The 22,820-nt window shown below is 30.9% G+C and overlaps 1 protein-coding gene across 1 annotated transcript in view; it reads right to left on the bottom strand.

Annotated features, from left to right (window-relative positions):
* Window positions 1–3,824: 3,824 nt before the first annotated feature.
* Window positions 3,825–22,820, bottom strand: part of Sema2a (Semaphorin 2a) — a 584,325-nt gene continuing 565,329 nt past the window's right edge. The window contains exons 7-11 of the mRNA XM_074177864.1: window positions 14,196–14,426; window positions 11,609–12,022; window positions 9,438–9,711; window positions 7,572–8,007; window positions 3,825–6,464 (exon numbers count right to left, since the gene is read on the bottom strand). Coding sequence (XP_074033965.1) covers window positions 6,393–6,464; window positions 7,572–8,007; window positions 9,438–9,711; window positions 11,609–12,022; window positions 14,196–14,426 — 1,427 coding nt within the window. The 3' untranslated portion in view covers window positions 3,825–6,392. The remainder of the gene's footprint in view (window positions 6,465–7,571; window positions 8,008–9,437; window positions 9,712–11,608; window positions 12,023–14,195; window positions 14,427–22,820) is intronic.

Below are 22,820 nucleotides of genomic sequence, written 5' to 3'. Positions count from 1 at the left end.
AGCTACTATTTCTCCTATTATAGCTCAATATGTAGTGGATGATCTTTTTGAAAACATACTTCCTAAACTGAGTTTTGAAATTCCTTTTTTAAAGAAATACGTTGATGATGTCATTTGTGCAATACCTACCTTATGACAAATCTCATGAAATTCTTGATGTTATCAATAGATATGATAAAAAATTACAATTCACTATTGAATTAGAAAATAATCAGACCCTTCCTTTTCTTCATACAAAAGTTATCCGTAAAACTGATAATTCTTTGATCACTGATTGGTATGTGAAACCTACTAATTCAGGAAGATATATCAATTACTACTCTTTTCATAAGAAATCAGTTAAAATCAATTTAATACTCTGTTTGAAAAAAAGAATAGAAAAATTAGTACACCCTTCCCTCAAGCAAAAAAATCTCAAACTCCTTAGAGACATATTGATCGAAAATTCCTATCCCAGAAAACTTCTCAATAAAATAATTTTCAATACTGGCAGTAATACAAATTCCAATGTAATCAGCAGAAATGTGTGTAATAATAATAGTTCACCTATCAATTTTTCTTACAAATCTATACCTAATCTTGGAAATTCATCTTCAAATATCATAAAACTTTTTCATGATGAACAAAATATCAAAATATGCCAAAAAATATTAAAACTATAAAGAATTTGAATAACATATTGAAAAATAAAACGGATGCTACCAAAAAGTCAAATGTGATTTATAACATTCCTTGTAACAATTGTAATTTGGATTAAATTGGAACAACATCTAGAATTCTTAAAGATAGAATAACTTCACGTAAAACTAATATAAAGCTTAATAAGAAATCATGTGCATTAGCGCAACATTCTATAGAAACAGGTCATAAACCAAATTATTCTAATATCACAGTTTTACATAAAGAAAAAAAAATTTCCAAACGCCTTTTTCTTGAAATAGTTGAAATAAATAAGTCTTCTAATTGTATGAATAAGAGAACTGACATTGATAATCTCAGCAGTATATACAGTAACTTGATGGAACTATACCAAAACTCATATTGATAATAATGAAAATTGTATCAATCAACTTTCCCTTTAGAGTCAAAGATTATCAAATCATCATGTCCATTGAAAAATGACATTTATGTGAAGGTATGACATTTGTCAAACCAAAAAACTCCATTATTGTTTAACTTTTTTCGTCGATTTATATGTTCCAATTAATTGTTTTTTACTCATTTTTACTATAAGTATGATTTGTAATTTTATTCATTGGCAAAAAAACCCACAACTCAATAAATTATAGGCCCTGAAGAAGCTTCCCACTAGAAACGAAAGCTTGGCTGCACCGCGCTGAAGAGGCCAATAGCCAGAAACACGTGTCCGCGGTTTGCCCCTATTTTTTGAGTGTTGTGTCCACGAATTATTTCATTCTTGATTTGTATCATACACACTCGATAATATCTCTATCTGTATATATATATATATATATATATATATATATATATATATATATATATATATATACATATATATATATATATATATATATATATATATATATATATATATATATATACATATATATATATATATATATATATATATATATATATATATATATGTATATATATATATATATATATATATATATATATATATATACATATATATATATATATATATATATATATATATATATATATATATGTATATATATATATATATATATATATATATATATATATATATATATATATATATATATCTTTATATCTATAATTGTTGAAAGACCATACAGTTATATAATATCACTTCACCAATCATTGAACCAAAAACTAAAAAAACTAATTCCTATTCTCATGTTCTGTGCGAGACAATTTAACCAACAATTAAGAATCGTCTTAAAATTGAATTAAATTCAGTTAGTTTATTTCTTGAAACAGTATGGACAGAAAAAAAATTCTTCAGGATTTGACCAATCATTGAATAATTCTGTATGAAGAGAATAGTATTACATGTCTGGTGATTGGGAAAAGTGCTTATTTTAGATTCAATCTACGCCAAAGGTTCCAGTTTGAATTTTTATGATTGTCATGTTTTGAAAATCTGATAACATTAATCCAGAAAATCATAACAAAGTTCAAATTTCAATAAAATGTTAGTGTTGAACACGATGTTTCACCATAAGACACTTGCCTTAGGGCTCTTCAGTACCAACCTGGATAACATTATAAGATAAAACACACAGTTCATTCATGTTTTTTCTAGATAACATTATAAAAAAACCCTGAATGAACTGTGTGTTTTTTCTTATAATGTTATCCAGGTTGGTAATGAACGCAAGTGTCTTACGGTGAAACATCGATGTCTACCAGTGAGGATGGCAGTGTTCCATGTAAGTGTAATTTTTTTACCATTCCTTCACTGTAGAACTCCTGTGAATTATATCTGATTTTATTTCATAACGAATGTTTGGAATACAAACTGAGTAGAGGATAATGTCTTTTGTATAATTCAGTGTTCATGTAAAGTATTTCTTCCGAAATAATTTTTCTTTCATGTAATTCAATGTTTATATGAAAGTAGATGTTTCAGGAGGGCTTTTTCTTCCAGTTCGTGTTTGAAAATTACTTCTTTGAATGATCTACACATCTATGTATGGAGTTACTTATTTCAAAATTGATTATTTCCTTCCTTTGTTTGTAAAATTCACACATTTTTTGTATCACAATAATTCGAATTCTCATTATGTCGAATTCAGAACGTGTAAAATGAATTCATGTTTGGACAACTCTTGTTTAGGATTCATTTTAGTAGGATTTTGACATAATAAGATTCTGACTTAACAGAAGTTCAACAAAGTGAGTCTTTCCTCAGAAAGTTGAACAAACATTTTATATATGAAAGTGAATTACATGGTTTGATAGCTTATTCGACTTTTGGGGTGGTTTTACAATCAGGAAGGTAATATTAGCCTCAAAGCGCTATACCAGTATTAAGTACCATTCAGTGGATAATTAAATTTTGGGTAATTTCACGAATATCACTTCTTGTGAATATATATAGCAGGTGATTTGCCAAATTCAATTGATTTCGAAGACTGTTCTTTTCCTATTGCAAAAGAATACAACAAATGTCCAATAGATATCCAATTCAGGTTTGAATATCTTTGAACATCAATAGATATTTTAAAAATATCTCAACAGTTCTTTTGGGATGGATATCTTTCGATGGATTTCTTATCTTTCATTCCAAATTCCTTTCTGTGATTCACTACTTTCCAGTTCCACTTCTTTATGATCCGATTTCCCAACATGTATATCTACATTATCATGTATATCTATCTCAACAAAAGTTTCATATTCAAGTACCACTTCATTATGAGATTTTGACTCCTGTTCTTCATGGTAACCTTTATCCCAAATGAATTGCAATTGAGTATTTAAAGAAGAAGTGTAAAAATTACCTCTTTACACAATGTATCTGTTTAAAAAATATAGGAACTAATAGTCCCACAGTCCAGTTTTTGCTGTAGATATTTGATTGAAAACACACCACTGGTGAAACTGGCAATTGAATATTACAAGAATTAGTTAGGAACGAACTATTCACAAGAGTCTCAATAAGATCATGACTAATGACAACTGTTTCTGGTAGACCATGTATGACTACTAGAAGGTAAACAGATCTTTCGGTTTCTATGATTTTCACAATTGAGCTGTGGCGATACTGCTTCATATGTCCATGCAAAACGAGTTATTACTAGGTTTGAGATTGATTAGTGTATTTTATCTTTCGCTGTAGAAGCAGGGAAATATATAAAAAATCAAACATGGCCTCTTATTTTATTATATAATCGTTTATTGATAATATTTCAGAGCAATAGCGACAAGTCCATTACAATTTACAATAACTGGATGTCAGTTTTAATATTATTGTAACTATTCATATAGTTAGTATAACACTGAAAATATTATGAAAAAATTAAAAAACCTACAAAAAACTTAGTCTTAAAATTCCTTTGAAATGGAAACTAAAAAGATAAAAATATTGAAATATTTAGGTAACTATACTAACGAATGAAGGAAATGTATAACTTAAAATAATTCAATAAATAAGATGAGCTTATGGTTGATTTTATTTCACGTTTCTCACCAATTTAACTTCAGTTGAAACCCGTTATATATTTCACTTCATAGAAGTAATTAGATATATTGATGTAGGGTGTTTTAATAAAATTGAAAGAATCATCGTCTCTAAGCTAGACCACACATTTTCCTCGGAAGAAAACACTCTGCACGAATATATACCAGTATTATTTAAATTCGTTACAAGAATACTTATATCTACATTTAGGAAATCAATGAAAAACAATAACTCAAAGGCATGTACTTGAATGTAGAGGATTTATATACCAACGCAAATTATAGAAATGAAATTATTGCAATATTAAGGATATGTATAACACTCGATTCGATGAAAAGTAAATAACTGTCGAAATATAAAATAATGAAAACTCTCGAAAATGTTATAGTAATATTATCCAAGAAAAAGTTCAAGCATAGCTAGGAAACTTCCTATTGTAATTTCTACAATATATTGCATAAATTACAATGATGTTATAAATAACTATACATAGGTATTTACACGAATACATTATTGCTAAAAATTATTCAAAAAAAAAAAACATACATACTTGATTTTGGGAGGGTTTTTCATGTAACTAACACCATCAATTGAAAATAATTTGCAGTAATTAATTTGAATATCCTCTACAGTTTGAATGAAATAAAGAATGAAGAATATGACTTGTCTAATTTCTACTAAGTTTATTATTTGTTACGAGACCGTTTCTATTTCTACAAAATAAACAAGTCATCAATCGAACAATCTTTCAGTTCAGTAATATCAATGTTTTCATCATGAAAAGTTGGTTGAGAATAACCATACATATCTTCAGTCAGTTTACTGGAAATAATCATCCTCCTGTAATTTCAAGAAGTATAAAAACACTACCATTTTTCCTACTGAAAGTTTTTGAGATTCATTTCTGGAGGAAGTAATCTACAAAAATGTTAATGTCTCAGTGGCACAAATCTCAATCAAACTGTTGAGAATAAACTACTATTTGATGTATAATGAAAAATAACATCATACTTTTTGCTTTGAGGAAATAGAGGGTGATCTGAAAAAAAAGAACATGCAATGAAAATTCATTTCAGATGAAAAAAAAAATTATATTGACTGACCTTTCTATAATATTTGATCGACCCTCTAATCTCCCAACTTGTCCATTGAAAAACAAATTATATATCTTCTGTAGTGATTGTCCTTAAACATTAAGCAGATATCGAACAAGCATTTTTCGTAAGACAAATGCAATATTTTAAAGCAGATACATTTATTTCTGCCTTAGAAATATAACACGGAAACAAAATAAAGATTAAAGTATTATTTTTTGAAAAAGTTATTTACATTGGTATATATATAATATATATTTTCTCAAGGGACCAACACATGCAAGCGAAAAAGTATTGCTTCAAATGTGTACTAAATTTAACAATATGTTCACGTTTCAAACCTTTAAACCTTTAGAGTCCAATCACTTTGGTCCAGAATCAGTTTATGAAGCTGATTGTTTTGCAATCATATTTTCCAAGATGAAATTATTAAAATATGATTTTTTTTGTTTAATTACAGTACACGCATATCACAGACCTACAATATTTATAATCAACAGGCAATCTGTACAAAATGTTGGAAAACCAGATGAAAGTGGCTTGATCCATATAAAAATTGGTTGTATCAAAGCTGGTATTTGGTTAGTCTTATAGAGAAAAATAAATATAATTCAACACAAAAGTAATATTTTGTATGACCGAGAAACAATTCTTCAAGTATAACTGATAAATGGCAAAAAAATTTAAAAAATAGTTCATAAAACATGATTTCTTCTAATTATGAAAAGGTCAGATCAACATGGATGGTTGAAAACCTATGGCAAACCACTTCTGAAGTTGATGGCTAAAAATTCATGGATTTTCCGACATTTTTTACACTAGTACTTTGATTAGCTGCAGAAATTATCCAATGATCATATTTTCATTTTCAACATTAACGAAATTTCTACATATTACATCAAAATAAAAAGAAAAGAAGTCGTGAAATAATATTGATAACTATAAGTATTCCATTCACAATTGAATGCCAAAGAGATGTAAGCACAAATTCAAGCACTATTATGGGTCCATCACAAAAACAGGGCACTTTTGCTGATTAATTAGTATTAAGTTTTAACCAGCCTACTTTGTCTCTCACATAAAATTATTTACATAAATAAAACGAGAGTCCAATAGAGGGGAATTCCTAAAAAAGTTAGTGCAAGAGGTCCACGCTCAATCAGCTATCACACTAGAGGTCTGTATATTTCATTTGGATGGCTATTTTGGTTACTGGAGTTTTGTCTAGAGGAACATTGCTGTAAAAAATATAAATCGTTTTAATTGAACTTGCAGGAATTGGTTACAAAATCTTATGGTTGACGGGATTGAAATATTGCAATTCAAACTAAATCTGTTCAACAAGTAATGTGCACTATTTGAAGTATGTTGCATCATCAAGAGCTATAGTGTAAAGGGTTCCTAGTAGATGCATTGCTTATAAATTTGTATTTTAGTTATGATTTGGTTTTAGCAGGGCTGATAAGACACTAAATACTTTAATAATAACAAATTGGCATTGAAGTATAACTTTGATTTGAAAAAATCTGCGCTCAAAGTTACAGGAGCACCAATATGGGAAGCTACTAACACCGCGCAGATTAGAGTAAAGTAAAGATGAGTGTAATGTTTATTTGAAATTAGAGCTTCAAAATCTGCAAACTCTCTAAAAGTAACAAAATGAGCAGTTTTTGAATAAGGTTATGCTGTTAATTTTAAAGGTATGCATACATTTATAGAAATCTGCAATTCATTTCATTCACTTTTTTACTGCCCATGTGCACTTTGATCGCTGTTGTTCTAGAGGGCTACCTAGTTTGCCTATATTGTCGTGCAGCCCTGCTTTAGTACCAGAAAAATTCTCAATGTTTTTCATCAAAATTATCATGACAATGGCCTTATTTATATTATGAAACAATCAAATCACACAAATGACAATCTCAAACTGACGACTGGTATGAGACTATGAGACAAGAACATTATTTTCAAACATTCAATGTCTTTTGTAGTTTTTTCATAGAAGGTGTTCAAAATTCAAATTTTCTGTTTGTCAGTAAAATTGTTTCAAGTTATATTGAAATTCTTTCATGCTTTAATTATTTTGAAACCAAATGCCCAATTAGGATATAATTTCATGTAGAAATTTTAATATATAATATTTAATTATTTGCTATTAAGTTTGGTATGAAAATTCAACTTAATATTCTTGAAGATTACATTTTCATAGCAGAAGTGTTGTATTGAGTGATTCTGGGTCAGTCATAGCTTATTACGTGGAAGGATGAGATGAAGATAAAATTGGAATGATTCTATGAAACAAAGATTTAAATTGTAATAAAGGTTTTTATGATTATCATGTTACTCACTGCTTGTTTCTTCTCCCATGTTTTCATAGCTGATTTATATTTCTCGAACTCGTGGCACCAATCTGAATATATTTTTTGGTAATCATTACTCTTGGCTGGTGGAGAACATCGATGAGCATCAACAGTAACATTATAAGAACATAGAAGTGAAGCTCCCATCCAACAGTCGTACCTTCCAGCATCTGCTTCTGTTACAGCAATGATTACCAAACCATGTTCAGAAGTCTCTATGTATTTGTCTGGACGGTACTGAATCTTGTAACGTCCCTTTTCTTTGGAATAATGGTACCATGTGATGGTTTGAGACGCTAGAACTGCTGGCATTTTGAGAAAACAACCCAAGTGTAGACTTTGACCCCAAGTCACGACCATCTTCTTCTTGACTACGCTGCTATCACAAACATCAATAGTGCTGTTAGATACATCTTGGAGTAATCTGAAATAGAAGAATGTAGGTCTGTAAATGTGTTTAGATTATTTACTCTGAAAGTAAAATTCATGATAAAGAGCACTGTTGTGATTGATTTGCTTCTGCAGCAATCGAAAAGTTTGGTACTTCAGGTTTTATTTGACCATGAAGACAGATTTACATTTCTTTCTTCTAACGTTGGATTTTTTCTGTTTTTGAAAGCTGAAGGACTTGAATACACTGCAGCCTCAGGGGCTGTTTCCTCCTAATCACATTTATGACATCCTCATCAACAATCTTGTTTCCTGTACTAATGTATACAGATCTTTTTTTGGGTGTTTATCATGTACTTCTGAGCATAACGTAAGTTGTCCAAAGATTGCTTGCCTGCTGTTTAAAAATATATGTTTAAAATATGTTTTTTTTGTTAACCAGCTGCCGCACCCCTACGAATCACATGAAAGGTTCTTCAGACTAGGTAAAACTGATTCGACGTTTTCGAAACATTCCTTGGAATGCAACTACAAGTTCCCGAATATAAATGATATTAAAATTTTGCACTATGCAAGCAAGGGAAGGAAACTCAACTACTTGGAATCCTTGGAAATTCATAAGCATAGGCATTGTAATGTAACCTGCTAAATGATCAAATTCAAATTAGTGTACCCACATTGACACAGGTAAACAAAATTCAGGTACTCAATTAAGTTAAGTTCCTCTGGTATTACCTACAGTTGTGTTTAGATATGTAAGGGCATTCATCAATTAACTGAGTGTTTCTTAATGAAATTGTCAAGCTTTTCTGAATAAACCAGTGACATGCCAATTTAATATTATTAATAAGCGCTCGAGTGGAAAAACACTCATTTGTGTGGTATGGTAGTAACATTTATTACTCTTACACTAATACTGTCAACAAATATAATAAGGAAACTATAGTTTATGCTATACAGAAATGTAATAATGGGACCCTAATTTTAAATAAAATATTTATGTCACCAAAGAAAATTCATTTATTATAATTGAAAAAAAATCAATTTTAATCAATAAGATATTTATCCTATCTAGACTGTATCTATTTGCTGCAAATATTGTGCTGTAAAAGAAATATTTACCTGCGCTTTATTTCAATATACTTCTCATTTGAGAAAACTAAATAGATATTGTCTGCAACAAATTTGTTTCTTCATGATTTCATATTGAATAAATACATCAACAAACATAATATTTCTTTTAAGTGAATTTTCTTTTTCTTAGACCATTTTTTAGTATATAGGTATTTGATAATATCGTTATAGAAAAAGTTGAGAGTTCAACATCCGTCACTCAATAGTTACAAAATAAATTGAATAAATTCAATAGCATCATCCTAATTCAGTCTTGTTTGTGGAATGTACACGAAGAGCAGTAATTTTTTTTTGAATATCAGTTTTATTTGATGTTTAATATAAACTTACCCTGGAGAATATGGTTTGCAAACATTCATGTCTTTATCCCATCCACAATAAGGATCATGAACACATCTTAGACAATTGTCATATCTTCTGTTGCACATCACCAGATCGACTTGTTTGACCCTATGATCAGAGGCAACGTATAAAGCTTTGTGTTCCTTGGAAATTTCCATTACTTGTATAGGTTCCCCAGGGGTAACATCGAATACATCTAAGAGAATTGAAGCAGATCCTTCGTCTTTTGCCCATTCGACTATTTTGTGCACTTGTCCATCATCTGGAAAGAAATTCGTCAATATTATAAAAAAATGTAGTTTTAATAAAAGTATAACTTATAGTGAATTGTCTCTGCTTAAAATGTTTTCACATTGTCTTTAATTGTGAGAAGTTGAAAATCTATTTCTAATTTACAAACCATCAGAAAAATGAATTTTTATCTATATTGATATTGTAAGAAATATCCCTGGAAAAATTTTAAAAATCTTACAGTAATAATATAAAGGTAATTCAACCAAAATAGTTTCTGTAGAAAGCTCTCCTGATTATAATAGAAATCGGTTCCAACTTCATTATTTCATGTAAAAAAATGAAGTTTGAAGGAACTTTTCAATTTGAATAATACTTTATTATTTTTTAATGTTTTCCAATTTTCGTTAGGACACGTTTAGGTAAAGATATAGGCGAATTGAAGAAATGGTAGCCGAAAATTATTAATTTTTTATTCAGAATGTTCACAAACATGTTTGAAAAAAGATATTGAAAAACTAGAAATTAAGTTTTTATAGAACACATCTAGGCTATAGATAAGCTGTAAACACATTATTTTCAGATCAATATTCAGTAATATCATATTGATGAATATTTCAGTAGGGGTACCTATATTGCCAACATTTGAAAAAAAATTAATGATATGCTTACAGTGGAAAATGTTACGAACAATTGAGAATGTCTCATTTTTTTCTTGAAATTGTAGCTCTGATTCATTATTTTCTTTTCAATATAATGCAAATTATATTCTCAACAATGGAAATATGGTATTTTATTGTTATAGGATCAATAAATTGATGGATGTAGCTTTTACTACATAGTAGGAGATCATCATGAAAGATGATGATAAATAAAACTTCTGTTTTTATATCACTTTTATTTGTAACTAACGTTAATGCAGTTTCGTCCTATAAGGACATTTTCAAACTAATACAATCATTGTATTAGTTTCAAAATGTAGAACGTTAGTTACAAATAAAAGTGGTAAAAAATAGATAATTTCATCTCATTTTTCATTATAGGATTAAGTACTTTCTGAAAGTAATAAAATGTACATAATAATAGTTCCTGAACTGACAAGTGGAGAAATAATGAAAACTTCAACTTCAAATACTGTGATACAACTACTTCGAAACCATTTCCTATTCTGACTGATTTCTCCAAAATATAGTCTTTTCAAACTTCTAGAATTGTTCTACTTCTGGAACGTCAATGTAAGTGAATGTATTTACAATTTCAGTTCATAAATAAGCATCCAATTTCTGGGAATTTCTGAGATGTTCTAGTTGGAATCTTGGTCTACCCCCTTATATACATTTATAAATAACATAAAAACCTCCAATATACAGAGGATGTTCAGACAGAATTGTGTCAACTGAAGGCAATTACATTAATTTCACCAAAAGAAAAAACACAACAATTGTACACTATTAGAGAAAAAAAATTTCAAGGTATACCTACAATGGAGGCAAAATACACAGTAGTGAGAAATCGAAAATAACTTTTCACTACATTCAATATTTCTTTGAATGCCTATTACTTAATATTTCTTAAGAACTTCTATTTGGAATATAGGTCTTTACTAAAGAGTTTAGCAGTACCTACATACATTTTGAATATCACTTCAAAATATCTCAAATGCATGCATTAATCGAATGAAAAATAATGGTCATTAACAAAACAAAAACTTTCAATAAAAAAAGCTCCAATATACAACAACAAAATTTATTTCACCAAGATAAAAATCAACAATAATTGACTAAGGAAAAAAGCTGTCAGGTAATATCTAATGAAAGGATTGCCTCAACAGGAAGTATTAATGTATCAATAATAACTGTGATGAAAAAGTGCTGATATGTTTTATTTCTACACATCACTATTGATTCTTGAAGTAAATAAATACTTACTTGTGCCGGCGTAATATACGGTGTAATCCAAAATTGCACCGCCAATATCTACTTTAATTTTGTCAACGACTAGTCTCGTGAAGAAAATATCCCTCTTGAAAAATACGGGTTTCTCATTTTCGTGCATAACAGCAGAATCCATGAGAGGATGACTTCTGATAAAGTTTAAAACGGTGTCGGGTAATGTTTCTGTATCGTTAACGCAGGTTCCTGGACGTGGTTCTGGAACCCGACTAGATAAAACTGGTAGCCAAGCTGATGACGAAGATGCCTGTTCCTTGAATTTTCCACTGAATGCTGCTTGGATGTCGGAGAGTGTGAATGAACAAATAGCTGAGCCCATCAGACCATTCGTAGAGGTTGTGAAAGTTCCGTAGAATTTATTATTATCTCCAGGAACTTTGTAGATACTCTCTGAAATGATAATGATGAAATTTGATTGAAATAATTTCAGTATACATTGTCGATTATAAGTATTGAATTCGGTATTATTAATACATATTCTCCATGTCTCTTTAAGTTGGAACTATTAGAAAAACTGTTTTATTATTGATTTTTGAAAAAACTTATTCTTAATGGAATATAAAATTCAATTTTTATTCATTTCTCGAATCTTATCTTTATTATATTTATGGAAGCTCAAGTATTGTACATGTAATCTAGGATGCACTGACAAAAATTTTTCACAGTGAACGTCAAAGTGTTTTTTATCTATAACATAAATAAAACCAAACATGAAAAGATGTAGTTATTAACTTGTGGGAATATTTTCAATAACAGGCATTCCAATAGAAATAATAATCATTAACCGTTACACAAATACTAAATGAATTCAAGACTAAGGGTCTAAGAAAAATTACCAATCTGTTTATAAAAACAGATTGATTGCACAGTATTTTTTACACCAATATATAAAAACTGAACGGTATTTATAATTTTCATAGTTTGGTTTTGTCATGTTACAGTAGACTGAATGTTATTTTTAATGGATAAGTGATTCGCAGATACTCAGATCTTATTTGGTCTGCTAGATCCTCTGACTTAGCCCCTTCGGATTATTTATTTTAAGGGTACTTCAAACACAATATTCACCAGCAAACGCCGTTTCAAGATGTGAATCATTTGGAGTTTGCCAAAATGCGATTATATGCATTGATTGAGAGGAAGGGTAAATCTAGGCAATGATGGAATAGTGAAAATAAAATTTGTATTTATTTCTATGCAATTAATTATCAATTTATGTAGGTGACACACCTAAAATTAATATCTACTTATATATTCGACACCTATTGAAATGTCAAAATAATTAGAAATATTACATACTACATACTACTACAGACATATTACAAACTAAATACAGAAAAGTGTTTTTTGTATAAGTCAGTGTATATATAAAACTATTTGTTTCGAAAGTATTTTTTCCGTGTTATTCAATGTTTATATGAAAGTAGTTACTTGTTTGTATGATCTTAATATTTTTGTATAGAGTTATCTTTTCTGAACTGATTGCTTCTTTTCTTTGGAAGACTCACAAAATGTGTTTGCATACAGAGAAAGTAGCAAGCAAAAACTTTTCTTTTCCAAAAATGAATCTCTCCTAAAAATATACCCCCTCCAGTCCTATGGCTGGGATTTGATCAATAAGCGAATGAATGTCATTAAGTACTGTCAGTGATGACATGAGTATATTACACAAATTCGTGACATCAAGTCGTAATTTTATGAATGAAATGAGTACTTTTTCTCATGATGTTATCTAGATTTGGTTCGGAAGAGCTGATAGGGCTCTTACGACGAAACATCGGATGTCCACCAGTGTGGATGACAGTGTTCCATGTTTTTACCTATTTCATTTGAAATATTGTGTAGCAATCCTGTGAATGATATCTGATTCAATTCCATAACGAATGTTTGGAATACAAACTGAATAACACTTTTTGAATACCTAATTCAGTGTTCTTATAAAAGTATTTGTTTCGAAAGTATTTTTCTTTTGTGTAATTTATTGTTTATATGAAAGTAGCTGTTTCGAGGGAGCTTTTTTCCCAGACTGTGTCTGAAAGTTACTTTTTTGCATGATCTACAAGATGAGGAAGTAGAAAGCCAAAACCTTTCTTTCCTATACTTGAAACTGTTTGGTATGTTAGTTACTATTGAGTGGAAAAAATAAATAAAAACATATTCAAAACAAATTTGTCATAACTGCCGAACTGTTTGCCGATATGATAGTTAGAAACTGAAAATTGGTATACACGAATGTATGAAATCATATGTCTGATCCAAATTTTTGAATTAATACTATAATTCCAACACATCACCCTATACATTATTATTTTACCCAACAGTAATTTTCCAAATCTCCTAATGATTTGAAGGTTGACAAACTCCAAAGATTGCTTTGTTCAATTCTCTAGCGATTTTAATCATGTTTTTAATTGATGCTTCCATTCTTTTCGAATAATAGTTATGCTATGAGCGAATCATCAAGAATACAATGTCGAATGTAGGAGGAAGAAACGTTATTCAGGAAACAACAAAAAAATCGACAATGTAAATGCCAATCGCACGAACAATGCAGAATACTTACGGATTTCATTGAAATAAAAAGGAAATTCTCCGGGAATGGAACAGTTGAGTCTAGCTTTGAGATAAGTGGCCCAGTTTTGCGAAAGAATATTCTTTCCTCCTGTGTCCTTTTTGCAGACTCTCGCCACTCTGGAATAAACGCTTTTACCGCAGTTGATGTATTCCACAGCGGTTTCTCTGAAGAAGAATAAAACGTAATCGCCGATATCAAATGAACCCACGAAGTTTGGCTCTGAAAACAAAGAGATAAATTATCGAAATGTCATTTCGGAGAGACATTTTGAAATAGTGGATTGGATAAATGAAATAATTAAAAAAAATATTTCGAAAAAAAATACCTATATATTTTTACTGGATTTAGGATATTCTAAAAGTTCTGTGAAGAATTATACATTTGTGCAAACGTTATATCTAAAATAAATCTTCAAAATCATAACCCTGGAATTGAATTCATTGGGTATTTGACAAAAATAACGATTTTCTACAGGAGAACTACAATATCAACGTATCAAGTGAATATCGGAAAAAGTATTAGCACCATTTATGTTGAAAAAAGTAGAGGTGCTATTACCCACTACTAATCGATCATAATCACAAATTTTTCATGTAAAACAAATGATTATGAACGCAATAATTAACTACCACTTGAATACTCTGGTAGTTTATATTTTACAGAATATGATTGATATCTTACTGCAATAAATTAGACATAACGGAAGGTAGTAAACGGTTGATTCATAACAAGTGATTTACGTAAATATGTCTGATGCATTCTGTAGTAACTATAAACTCAATATAAATTTTATTCATGACAAAGGAAGACGTTAGTAAATAATTGGAGGTGGTTTAACTTCAAAATTTCAGCTAAAATCAATACCAAATTTTGAACCATGTGATACTCAAATGTTTTAAATGTAATCTTTTGCTAAAAATTACAGTGATGTATGGAACACCAGAAGTTCTGAAATGAGGAAAGATAAATCATAAGAGAGACTATTTGAAGTATTACTTAACATAAAAAAAGCTCCATCCCTTTGTTGCCTTGAAGGATATATTATTCAATTGACCAACAACAATGTTCGATTTTCAAGATAAATTAAACATCAAAAAATAATTTCTAAGGAAAAATATGTCGCTCTCTATACTAAGATGCCTTACGTTCAATTCAATGAAAAACTTGTTTAGTTTCAATGATTCTTTATAAAACCCCTTTATTAAAAATTATTATGAGGCTGTTATAGAGAAAAAGTAACAATAGCCGATTATTATTAAAGTGCAGATTTCGGTCCGTAACATTCTTCACATAGGACAGGAAAGCTCTTTCATTGACAGTTCTATTGGGACTTACGACGTCATTAACTTTTCTGTGTCAAATTTCCCACTCAGTCGGCTTCGTTTTACCCTGTTTCTCTCAGTTGAGAAGGCTAGATGCATCTGTGAACCTGATAGTCTCCCCGAGGAACTCAATCACCTGAAAATTGCCTTCAAAGAAAATAGATATAGCGAAGCCGAATTGAAGTGGGTAATACGATCTAGAAAAGAGGATGTCGAGGTAACTCCAGATATTCATGCCAACGAAAATTATCAGAAAGAGTCTTAAGCCAGCTACGGACCCCAAAAGGCTTTCACAACACCGCGAATATACAGGACACCTAGAAGCTGTGGATTTACATTAGATAGATAGATAAATTTCTTTATTTCCTTCATTATGACGAGCATTTACATTTCGTATAGGAATTGTCAAAGCACATACACATATTCAACATAAAACAAGTAAATGAATAAATACGAGGTGAAACAAATACAAATATTCAGATAAAATATGAGTAATCATATGAGGCAAAAAGATTAAAATATTCATTCAGTGTATAAAAACAATGGTCGAACAAAAACGACTTCATTCTTTTTCTGAATTTCGTTGGGTTTTTGGTGGTTTTTATTATATTTGGTAATTGATTGAAAATTTTAGGTCCCATTGATTTAGGAGAATTTTGAGTAATTTTATATTTAGGGGTCTTAGTGTATATTAGTCCTTTTTGATGGTATCAAAATTATGGATATCACTTTTCAGAGTGAAATCGGTTTTGTTCGTAAACACATAGATGCATAACTCAAAAATATATATACACAATAGAGTTAAAAGTTTTTGTCTTTTAAAAATTATGTTGCAGGAATCTCTCTGAGAAATATTAAATATACATCGAAGTATTGCTTTTTGTGCAATAAAAACATTCTTGCTCATTGTTGAGTTACCCCACAAGCAAACACCGTAACGCAACCTGGATTCGACCTGGGCATAATAAACCTTCATTAGTTGGTCTTTATTAAGAACAATCCTCAAATTTCTGAACATATAAGTTACTGAGCTTAACTTGGATACTAGCTGATCACAATAGTCATTCCAATTTAAATTTTCATCGATATGTATACCTAGAAATTTTGCAGTGTGAGTACTTTGCAGGTTTGTGTTATTGATATTCAGATCAAGTGTTTCGACTTTGTTTTGGTAATTATGAAAATGAATTACTTGAGTTTTTTTGATATTTAAAACAAGATCTTGATTTTTGAGATATTTGGAAGTCAGAGTTATAACATTTTCATATTTATTAATTAGGACATCTGATCGTTTATCAGATATAAGTAACGATATATCATCTGCATAGGCATAAAATAGGGGGTATGAAATTTCTCTATCTATATTGTTTATATACAGTATGAAGAGAATTGGTCCCAGGATGGATCCCTGTGGCACTCCAGCCTGATTCGTTTTCATTTCGGATGTGGAAGAACAGATAGTATCTCCATAATCAAATTTATGAGACACGCATTGATTTCGATTAGTGAGAAACGAAGAAGCCCAATTGAAAGAATTTCCCCTCAGACCGTAAGATTCCAGAATATTCAATAATTTTACATGATTGACGCAATCGAATGCCCTGCTTAAATCACATAAAATTGCAGCAGGGCACTCGCCCGCATCAATAAACTTCACTAGGTCATCATAAAAACTAAGTAAAGCAGTTTGAGTTGATTTTCCTGATCTGAAACCATGTTGCATTGGTATTAAAATTCTATGAAAATTTATGAATTCCATTAAGCGTTCCAAAAACGCGTACTCGAAAACCTAGAAGCTCTGGTAAATAGTGATTGGTCTGAAATTCTCTATGGATGATAGTTTTTTTTTTTGAATAGGAATTACTTTTCCAACTTTCAGAACCGTTGGAAAAGTACCGGTTAGGAAAGAGAGGTTCACTATATATGTAATTGGTTCAATAATGACGTGCAATATTTTTTTTTAAATAAAAAGAGGTATATCATCTATACCCGATGATTTTTTGTTTTTCATTTTTTTAATAATCAACTCAAGCAATTCCATTTCACTGTATGGTTTCAGAAACATTGTGTGTGGATTAGAGTCAAAGCCGATGTTGCTAGGGCAGTTTGTATTATAATCTTCTACGTTAATACTTTGTACCAAGACTTGAGGCGCTTCAATAAAAAAGTTGTTGAGTTCAGTCACAATAAGAGAAGGATTTTCAATGGTTTGAACTCCTTTTTTGATAACGATATTTTCACATAATTTCTTACCTTTGTTTGAAAGTTCTGATACGACACCCCACAGTGTTCGAGGGTTGTTTCATTAATAAGTTTTATATGACTTTTTTTGTTTTGTTTATACATTTCAGTTAAAAAACAGTTATTTTGCTTTTGACTAAAAAGATGCTTTAATGAGGAACTAGACTTTTTTATTGTTTCATCTATCCAGCCTTTATCTTTACTTTTTAAGTACCTTTTCCGTTTAGGAAAACTAATTTCGAAGTTGTACATGAAAATGTTATGGAATTGACGAAAGGCTTCATCACATTTGTCATATGCATAGATGCAGGACCAATTTTTCCTCTCTAAAAGGTCTTTAAAATTTGTAATGTTTTCCTCATTGAAGGATCTTTTCATTTCCGTTTTATTATTTACCCTCAAATGGAGATTTTCGTCGAGTTCTAGTAACACTGTGCGATGATCAGAGATATTATTATCTATAACGTAACACAATTCCCCGTCCGTACAATTCGAAAAAATTTGGTTTATTATGGTGCAGCTGGTGTTTGTGATTCTTGTGAGCCAACCAACCAATGAGCGAAGGTCATAACAAGACATTAGATCACATAATGATTTTAAATTTCTATTCGAGTATAAATCGAGATTGAAATCTCCGCAAAAATAATAAATTATTCCAGGTTTATAAACTGAGTTCATTGCGTCATGAATATTATTAATTAGAATCATGAAGAGAAGTATGAGTACCCGGTTTCCCGAACATAAAAGAAATTTATCGCGATTGAAAGAACCCAAATGTTCATATATCTCAAAGCTACTATCCGAGACAGGAAGAGAGACAATAGAAACTCAGAAACACAGAAATTATTTCAACCAAAAATAAGTGGGAATTAATATACACTCAGACAAAAATATAAAATATTTTATTTCAAGCCTTGATTCATGTTTATTTCTATTTGTCTGAATCTTTATGACGACAAAATGAAAGTTCTTTGATGCAACATAATAACAGTTTAGTACTTAGTGTTTCCTTCCCTAGCTCTAACGATAGCCTGACTCCTGGGCATACTTCGCAAAAGGTTTTTGATGGTTCTTGTGGAATTCGATTCTATTCTTCCTGTGCATTTGAGTTAGGAGCTGGACTTCGTGCTCGTATATGTCTTTTTAGAATGTCCAAAATTTGTTCTACGGGATTTGCGTCAGGACTGTTTGGTGGCCACTCCACTGTTTCAAGTCCAACAACTTCAAGAAACTGGGTGACTTTGCAGCATGTGCACGAGCATTATCATGCATTAGCACGAAATTGTCGTAACCAATAAATCCGCCGTAAGGTAAAACATGCTCTTCAAGGATGATGCGTATGTATCGGTCAGCATTCATTCTTAAATTCACTTCAATAAGGCTCGGTGCGACTATCCCATCTAATGCCACCCCACAACATAATGGAACCACCACCAAAGCTAACGTAATGTACAATATTATATTCTGCGAAACGTTCTCCAGATTTTCTGTATACTCGACCACATCCATGTGGTTTCCATAGCTGTATTCTTGTTTTATCTGTGAAAAGAATATTTCCCGCTGATGTCCATTCCAGTTGACATGGGCTATGGCAATTTATAACCGTCTAGATTTGTGACGTGGGAGAAGCCTAGGAACTCTGGCAGGGCTTTTTGGATTCAAACCAACTTCTTTGGGTGTTATTATTCCTTTTATTACACTTATGTTAACTTGTCTTGTGCTCAGTAAATCATTTCGGAGATGTGGAGCTGTAAGCGTGCGATTTCGCAAAGATTGAATTTTCAAATATTGGTCATCTCTTGGCGTCGTACGTCCTTGAGCAGGCTGCCTTTTATACTCTCCAGTCTCATTTTATGGCTTTACAATACGAGAAACAGTCGATTGATGAATATGCAATCTCCACGCAGTAGCTTCTTGCCTGCATCCCTCATTGACTAAAGTAACAATTTTAACACAAACTAATTTGCTCAAATGCGGCATTTCACTAAAAAAACTATAGAATCAAGACATAAAGTACTCGAAATGTCATTCTGACAACAATAAACAAAATAATAGATATTAATAGTGGCAAAGGCGACTAAGTCCAAGCATTCTTCCATCTATACTGAATGGAAACTTACTTAAAATACTTTGGCCTTTGAAAATTTATCAATAAAAATGAATAAGGTGTTAAGGGAAAATAAATTAACATGAAAAAAATCTTGAAATAAAACATGCAATATTTTTATTCGAGAGTGTATAAATCTAGCTAATGATGTCCACCGCAGTGGTAGAAGAAACATTAAGCATAAAAACCTGCTGGTCAAGGCCAATAAATGCTGACATAGTTATCAGCGACTATGAAAGTTTTATTTATCTCCAATATTTTTAACATAAAAAAATATCAGTATCACCATTATCACTCAAATACCCAGTATATGAAAATGCAAGATTCCAGATTGTCGCAGTACATCGCAAACTGAAGACACCTGAGCATTATATACCGTAATCACACCCGTAGCAATAATCCGTTTAGTCGGACAAGGAGCCCCAAGCAGAAACACCTTTGAGTGTACAGTTACCTAATTCTGGACTGAATATAATCTCCCATCCTGCGTGTTCCCATGGACACCGAGAAGGGTAAACGTTTACAAGGACAATCAATTACGTTTTCGTTCAACATCTTTAATTACAAGGGTCACAATTAGGAATTACGTGGGTTAGAGAAAGAGCTGAATTTGCCCAATTTCTCAAAAGGGCAGAGGTACCGGGCATAATTAGAAGGGAGGTATTTCAATAACGTCGATGGATAAAGTGGGTATACGGTTTCAACATGGAATCGCCTGGGAGAGTTTTTTGTGCTAGGTTGTTTGCTTTTTCGATAATTCACATGTGTGTGATTTCGCACGTTCCGACAATAAATGATGAAAGTTTCTCCTGTCGTTTTAAAACACCCTTAGTTTTTTTATTAATGTTTTTTCAATAACGTAACTTTTGAATTTCATAATTATTACCAATGGTGAAATCAAAATTTGATTTTGTATTGTTTTGGTTTTAATTAAACTGGAAAAGTTTTTGAATTGAGTTTAGGGCGGCTCATTACTGTCATTCTTTCTCACAATTGAAAAAGAACTAAAACATTCATAGTATTCGAAAAGTATTAAAAATAAATTATGTTCTCCGTACGGCCGGGAATAGCCCTAGTTTTATTATAACTTTGATAGTTTTGAAGATATAGATATGAAGATATATGGAAAATATAAATCTGTAGGGATTTTATTCTTCTTTTAGACTCCTTCACTGAACCCATCGACATTATTTTCAGTCACTGGCCACAATCACTTATTCTATTTTCAAATATTTAGTTTCTAATTTGGTTACTCAATTCTTCTCATTCTCTTTAGTTTATTTAGTGCCTCAGTATTACAAGGTAATATGTAATCCCCCTTTTTGTAGCTGCAGTCATCTTGAATTTGCATCTTTTTCAAAGTGTACTACTATTTTACTACTCAAACCCTGTTATTTGATACCCATATTGAGGTAATCGCAAGTTTGAAAGCCTTCCAGAAGCTGACGAAGACGCTCCGAACGGTTTCATCAGGTAGGTGGAAGTCTTTCCCGATTTTTAACTTAATTTATTTTTTTTGAGTTTAAAAATAAAGTCAAGTTTACTATTTTCTGAACCAGCACTTTGCTGTCCATTACCGCAACATTTTTTGTAATCGTGACAAAATATGTAATCCATCGTCTCGTAGTTGCGACCATCTTGGATTTACAATGATACAGATTTTATTAAATTGTATTGTCATCAGAACTGAATGTGTGTACCAAATATCAGATCAATATTTCAACAGGAAGGGGGTCAAACTTCAATTACTAAGTTTGACCCAAAAAAAACAGGGCGAGCTGAATAAAACCGTTTAATTAATAATAATTAGTAGAACCTACTGAATACTTTGATTTAGAACAAACACAAATAGAATTAGGAAAATCGACTATGAGCAATTCAGTCAGAACAGAAAAAGCCTTCTTCATGGGTGTGCTGGTTTGAAAGTAGAAATAGATAAATTTAACTCGAAAACAATATTCGGAAAGGTTATTTTGTTGCTTAGACGACTATGAGAGTGAATGTGTTCTCTTATCTGGGTAAGCCTATTCTGAGCAGGAATTCAATCAAACCTTTGAACCTTTGAATTGGTTACTTTTTAGTTACACTTTCTCAACTTCATACCACTGAATAGGTTTGATATCCGATGAATATATTTGAATATTACAAGATATTCCTTTGCTGATTTCATTCATAGTTAAATATCTAGAGTCCTGTCTTTCATGATGCATAGATTTGATGAATTTACCTGAAAGTTTGCGGTGACAGCTGCAGAAAGGCAAGAGACACTTCCTCATTCGGCGGTCAATATCGAAGCTTGGTTTTGCAACAGACTAAGGATTCTTGTTTTTCTTGAATAAGTAAGGTTTCAGTTTTTTGTGGATCTCGTATATGGGTTTTCGTAAGGAGAAAATGCCCATTAATAATCAATTAAAAATAGCTATCCCGTTCAGCTATTACCTGAACGGATCAACGAAGTACTTCAATGTTACATGCGTATCACATAAGACATTACTATATATACAGAAGAGAATATTAAATATATAAACAAACCATAAACACATAATAATTGTTCATATTCAACAAAGAACTATGCTATTATATCAAAGTTTATGTACAAAATATATAGTCTTTCAGGTGACTTTGAAGATTGTAAATCTGATATGTTTTTAAGCGAGCCCAAAAACGTGATGTAAATGAATTCTATACGATTGTTTTGCGGCTCCGGTTCCAAAATCGATGGCAAATTTCAAATTCCTCGGTAATAGGATAATTAAATCGAACAGAATTGTCACATTGCCACGGCACTTTGAGCTCTCATTAAAATTTAGTAGAGGTTGATTACACAATTATCTCGTGGAGCAATTGAATTATTCGATTATCGTTACACAAAAGCTGTTCAAAACTATTTGCCTCCGACACCCATGTTTTTACCTTCGATTTATGAATTAGGAACTATTAATT

Source organism: Leptinotarsa decemlineata, unplaced genomic scaffold, assembly GCF_025532065.1.
Source record: "Leptinotarsa decemlineata unplaced genomic scaffold, Ldec_3_MD MMD2_tig00003308_RagTag_RagTag, whole genome shotgun sequence".
Classification (NCBI taxonomy): Eukaryota; Metazoa; Arthropoda; class Insecta; order Coleoptera; family Chrysomelidae; genus Leptinotarsa; species Leptinotarsa decemlineata.
This window is presented reverse-complemented; position numbering and strand designations above follow the sequence as displayed.